Here is a 6,000-nt window from a genome sequence, read left to right as displayed (position 1 = left end):
AAATATAAAACAAAAATGTTAATTTTGAAAATATTTATTTGAAAATATAAACTATAGACACAAATAATCTATCAGATTCCTATATTATTCCCAATTCATTTTTATAATTAATTGATCAAATAAAGTCAAAATTACAGTACTCTAGAAAACAAACTGAATACAAAACATTCTTCATAGCGAGCCCTTTTTGTAAAAAAAGAGTTTTTTATTCATGTTTTACCTTTTTATAGTTTATAGTGTTTATAGGATCTTTTTGGGGCTGTAGAAGGGTATGTGTATGTTAAAGGCTCTTTAAGGAACCATTAAGTTCGACAAATAATATTTTTTAGGAACTCTTTTGAAAAGTGTATTTTTTAAACAATTAATTGTAAAAATAAAATAAAAATAAGGCCTCCTTTAACTCTAGCCTAAGAAAATAGTTACAATGATCCTTTCAGGTTATTTTCTTTTAAGATTATGTAATTTATTACATTTCAAAACGCAGAGAATCTTATTTTAGCTTTTATGTTCATTTTGTTCTGCATTTCCTTGATGAACCTGACTACATGTTGGCAACTATCGAGGGCTTTACATCCTCATGTGATCCCTGCCAGAAACCCTTTACCTAGATTTGCAGTCTGTACTGCTGCCAAGCTCTGAAACACCGTCGCCTTTCGTGCGTAAAGTGTTTCTCACGCTTCTGGGGCCCTCGGGTGCCGAAGCCGGGCAGAGTCAATTATCAGGGGAATGAAGTTTGAGACCTCCGTTCGGTTGCTCGGGGCGTGTTTTCTTCTTTCGGTGGGTGTTCCCAAAGCAGGACGTGGGCGTGAATGCGAGTCTGAGGCTCCAGCGGTTCGTGGGAAAGACGCGCAGAGGAGTTTGGAGACTGTACCTAAGCGCACCGCATCGCCATGAAGCGCCCGTGTGAGGACACCACGTCCGACAGCGACATGGATGAAACTATTGATGTGGGCAGCGAGAATAACTATTCTGGGTGAGTTTGTATGGGGAACACACATTGTTTATTACTGCGTAACTGCACTTTTACGTGTTGCATCAGATCGTGTGCTGCTGTCCTTTGGGAACGGGCGTAATTAATAATGAATAAATAATGATGTTTTCGGTAGTTATTTTCAGAAATAAGATAAACATGGTTCGACTGGAAATAATTGACAACGTTAAAACATCACTTTCATTATTAACAAATCCGATTATTATTGTAATATTGTATATGATGCTTAAGATGGTTTCAGATAGTTCAGTGTGCTTTTAAATAGAATGTTGTTTGAATTTGGTTAATGTGTTTATATATTCATATAATATTAAACAATGCAAAAAGTGAAAAAGTGATAGTGTTACTGACAATCTGATTGTATGTTAATGGTCTGTTGTAAAGGAATAATGTAAACCTGAACTCAGCCTGACTTGGTTTATGACTATGCCATAAAAATATTTAGAACCAGATAAAATGGAATAAACGTCTACATAACAAATGCACATTTAAACAATTTAAATAAAACTAATATTTAAATTCGTTCCTCCTAAAGTCAAAGCAGCGGATCATTTATAAGATGTGGCTCACCTACCACAACTTCCCAAGTTATGGCCAGAAAGAAGCGGAGAGGGGTAATTGTTTTCGTTTTTAATACAATTTCATTCTTTTTTGATTTTAACTTCTATATGCATTTTTTGTATGTATTTTATTTATTTGAACTGTTTTTATATGCATTATTAAAAGTATTTATTTTGAATCACTGATACAATATACCGTGTTGATTTTTTTTAATGACACTTAGATCATTGAGAAAAGACGAAGAGATCGAATAAATAGCAGTCTATCAGAGTTACGTCGCCTGGTCCCCACAGCATTCGAGAAACAGGTACGTTTGTTTCATGTATCAAAATGTTGTTCATAATAATGTACGAGGTTACAGTAGAAAAAATACTACACATTGTTTCATCAAAGCCATCACGTTGAAAGTATATAAGCAGTTTAATCTTCTCGTGTATCTTATTTCTTCTCTCAAGGGTTCGGCCAAATTAGAAAAAGCAGAAATATTGCAGATGACAGTGGATCATTTGAAGATGCTCCAGGCCACAGGAGGAAAAGGTACTTGTTGCTGCACCTGTTTTGCGCTCCGCCTAACGCTGTAGTGAAATCTGAGCGTGAAGTTCCCTTTTGAGCAGATTAAAGTGGAAATCAGCGTTAACGGTAGGATTGAACTGGTGGGAAAGAAGTTGCAGGACAAAAGCAGCACTTGACCCTGGGATTGTGTTTGCTTTCATAAATCCATGGGAGGGTGTGGGGCCACATTCACAGGCTACACTGTTGGGGGTTTGGTAGCGCTTTCCAACGAGTGTTTAAGCTGATGCTTTGGGGAGTCAAAACAAACATACAAACAGGTCATGTCACAATCCCAGTGTGTTTGGGTTTAGCCCCTCGAGCGCAGTGAGGCATGCAGTTGATGGACGTACAACACATGCTGTTGGCTTCATTAGAAACCATTTGTAGGATTTAAAGGCACAGCACATTTAAATCCAAGTTTTCTCTCTTTTCCTTAGGATATTTTGATGCCCATTCCCTAGCCATGGACTTCATGAGCATCGGCTTTAGGGAGTGTCTCACAGAGGTGGCCCGATATCTGAGCTCAGTTGAAGGTCTGGACTCTAGCGACCCCCTCCGCGCCCGCCTGGTTTCTCACCTCAGCAGTTGCGCCTCGCAGAGGGAAGTGGCTGCCGTGACCACTTCCATGGCGCATCACCAGCAGGCCCTCCACCCGCAACACTGGGCCGCAGCCTTGCATCCCATTCCCGCCGCTTTCCTGCAGCAGAGTGGACTACCGTCGTCGGACGGTCCCTCGGGCAGGCTCTCCGAGGTTCCTCAAAGAGGAGCGGCCCTTCTGACCTCCTCCTTTACCCACAGTGACTCCACTCTGAGAGCGCCTTCTACAGGTAGCGTCGCTCCTTGCATGCCGCCGCTGTCCACCTCCCTCCTTTCGTTATCGGCCACAGTCCACGCGGCGGCTGCCGCAGCCGCGGCGCACACCTTCCCTATGTCGTTTCCCGGAGGGTTTCCGCTCTTCAGCCCAAGCGTAACGGCATCTTCGGTGGCTTCTTCCGCCGCGAGCCCGTCCGTTTCCACATCCACCTCTTCGCAACAGAGTAGCAGCAGTGGAAGCAGTAAACCGTACCGGCCTTGGGGAACTGAAGTGGGAGCTTTTTAAGTGTTGGATTTGCTCAAAGCTCTGGATCTGGACGTCTTTGTATACATAGAGGAAAGAACAGCTAGGGTGCCTGATGTGGTCTGAACCTTGAGGTGTTCTTTTGATAGGTTTAACACGCTCCTGCACATACAAAATAACTTTTGGAGAGACAAAAAAAGGACACTTCTCACTACATGGACATGGATTGCCATATTGAAAGAAGAACTTCCATGTGACTTTAAGACATCCTCTCACAAATCTCTCACTTTCCCACTTTCTCATAGAGAACCGTTTCATCTGACCATACTGTTTCAGCTTTGTGAAAAGGGCTAAACACTCACACTACTTAAATGCTGCATTTGACATGTGTATGATTTTTTGTGTGATTTTCACAAACGCTCTTATACTTACTAGCTTTGAAGTGAAACAGAACAGCTTGTTTCAAAACAAACCAAAGGTTTTGCAGATAATCACTAAAGTAAGGCGTGAATGGGTTTTTATAATCAATGATTTAACAATCCAGTTTGGAAATCTGTACACGTGTAAGTTTGTAACTAGAGTCTATATTAAAATTAGACAGATGAGTTCATTGCACTTCAATCACTACTGTTTCGGAAGGAGACTGCATCTTCTCCGTTTTACACAAAAGCCCTACTGAACATTTCAAATAACACTCACTAATACTCCTATGTGGGATTTTCTGTTGAACTATACTACTGTAACTTTGTTACCTTCTAATAACCCATACTACGCTTTGTAAGATGTAACCCTTTTCTATGCAATAAGAAGAAGAAAAGAAACCGAAAGAGTGTTTTTTCATTTGAACACATGTTATAAAACCATCAATCCATTTGACTTCACCACAACAGATCCTGGAATGTAATGAGAGCAAGTCATTGTATTCCCATAGCATGAGTTTTTGAAATTGTGTGGTAGACAAGAACTATTTGTGTTCTTTTATGTGTTTTGCTAATAGCGCAAAAGAAACAAACAAAAGCAATTATAAGTGCCACTTCAACAGTTATAAATCAGTCAACAAACTTAAAGCTTGTGTACGCAGCTCATTTATCCAACATACACAAGCATGACATTAAAATAAGTTAACCATTGTGCACATTGTTCCATAATGACCAGCGTAAGTTGCATTCTTTCAGTAGAAGCCAAAAACAACACATCTTATTTTTTGTCCTGCCAAATTTGCTGAAACGACTTCTTAAGAACATTTGAGCTATTTTTATTTGATGTGCACTGCTTTTTGAAGACAAGACTCCCCCGAACGGTCCCTTAGGAGCAGCTCAAGTCAAAACGTATGTAGCTTTTCTGGCGGGCGTGAACAAACCGCCGGCCCGGCTGCAATGGTGTTGGCCACATGAAAGCGCAACAACACCAGTCACTCCTCCCCAAGATGGGTCTTTATGCCGGCCTAATCCACTCCCTTTATGCTGGGGTCTGTTAGACAGATTTACATTAGTAAATCACTGTCACACCATTAAATTCCTTAAGAGAAAAAGTATCAGGATTTCCAAGTGAATGGGGATTAAGGCAAAAAGCGCCTGCTGCCCACCGACAATCATGGGAAAAGCGCGGGGCCATAAATCCGCCGGTTAGCGGCTGGTTCTCACGCCGGGCCCCTGCCTTTGAAGTCGCCGTCATATATCAAGGGCGCACATGATCTTCCCAAAACATCACACAGGCAAAGGGCCGGTGTTGTGAACATGGCCAGCAAACCTGGAAGCTTCTGTATTTTCCAAGCATGAAAATGCTTTAGTGGTGTATAGACACGATCATATCAGGTAAATCAGTGAATTTGCTGAACAATCATTTGACAGTAACATCAACATTATCTGGCATACATACTGTACATTCTCAAGAGAATGAAATACTAGTCTCACTTTCTACAGATTGTCTAGGTGCAAATGAATCCATAACTGCATCAAATGAGGATAAAAGTCTTGCACAGTTCCTAAAGAGCATAGAGTATATGCATGTATACATAGATGTGTTGATTGACATCTTTGATGTACTTGCAATGTATATACCTTAACTTGTTCTACACAATTAGGTTTTATATATTTCCATATCTTCGCTGTCCTGCTGAAACCTCATGTACTTTTTAAATGGTTACATACTGTGTTGTCAAAGTTGACAATAACGTTTTAATAGGCCTAGGTTAGATATTTGCAAAACCGTGTGACAAACATATAGTGTGACTAATGATTTATGGCAAAAAATAAAAAACACAAAAAAAATAGATTTCAGAAGGACAGCAGCCATATAGTACTGTTATAAATTGTAGTAAATACTTACTTAATAAAAGTATCAAAAAGAACAATAGTAGTAAGTATTCATATTTGCTGGAGTACATTGGGGTCTCATGTAAATTCTACAATATATGAATATGACAATGATTTAGTCTTATATATCATGGATCCATAGAATTAACATAGCATACCACCAAAACTTATTGGGAAAAATATTCAGATTCTATATCCATAATATTTACACAACATTACATATGGGGGAGAATTTGTGAGGGGTAGGTAGAGTTCACAAGTGTAATAAATGATTTTACGAGAGAAATGCTGCCATCTAACGGGTAGATTATTTTAAGCACAATGTTCTTCAAAAGTTTCACTAGGCATTTGTGAATAAAAGCGATATTTAGAATTTATAAAGATTAATAACAAAAACAAAAATTAACAAGATTGATACGACTTTTGTTTTTATATCAGTTATTTTATTTTCGTCTTGTAAATCAATCCTACCTGCCAGTACGTCACCGTCGTCGGACCAATCACAGCGTTGCGTTCCCGTCGCC

The 6,000-nt window shown here is 39.6% G+C and overlaps 1 protein-coding gene across 1 annotated transcript; it reads left to right on the top strand.

Annotated features, from left to right (window-relative positions):
- The first annotated feature begins 727 nt into the window (after window positions 1–727).
- Window positions 728–5,449, top strand: hey2 (hes-related family bHLH transcription factor with YRPW motif 2). The gene is made up of 5 exons (XM_057353364.1): window positions 728–973; window positions 1,527–1,605; window positions 1,776–1,859; window positions 2,008–2,089; window positions 2,542–5,449. The coding sequence occupies exons 1-5, from the start codon at window positions 891–893 to the stop codon at window positions 3,201–3,203; spliced, it is 990 nt and encodes a 329-aa protein (XP_057209347.1). The 5' UTR covers window positions 728–890; the 3' UTR covers window positions 3,204–5,449.
- Window positions 5,450–6,000: the final 551 nt, after the last annotated feature.

The sequence above is a fragment of the Triplophysa rosa genome, linkage group LG15, assembly GCF_024868665.1.
Source record: "Triplophysa rosa linkage group LG15, Trosa_1v2, whole genome shotgun sequence".
NCBI lineage: Eukaryota > Metazoa > Chordata > Actinopteri > Cypriniformes > Nemacheilidae > Triplophysa > Triplophysa rosa.
Note: the sequence above shows the minus strand (reverse complement) of the source record. Positions and strands in the feature narration are given on the sequence as shown.

Excerpts from the sequence above, each read along its gene's own strand:
- hey2 (XM_057353364.1), top strand. The coding sequence starts at position 891 with ATGAAGCGCCCGTGTGAGGACACCACGTCCGACAGCGACATGGATGAA. Across the intron at positions 1,860-2,007 it reads CCACAGCATTCGAGAAACAG|GGTTCGGCCAAATTAGAAAA; the intron begins GTACGTTTGTTT and ends TCTTCTCTCAAG. Across the intron at positions 2,090-2,541 it reads CCAGGCCACAGGAGGAAAAG|GATATTTTGATGCCCATTCC; the intron begins GTACTTGTTGCT and ends TCTTTTCCTTAG.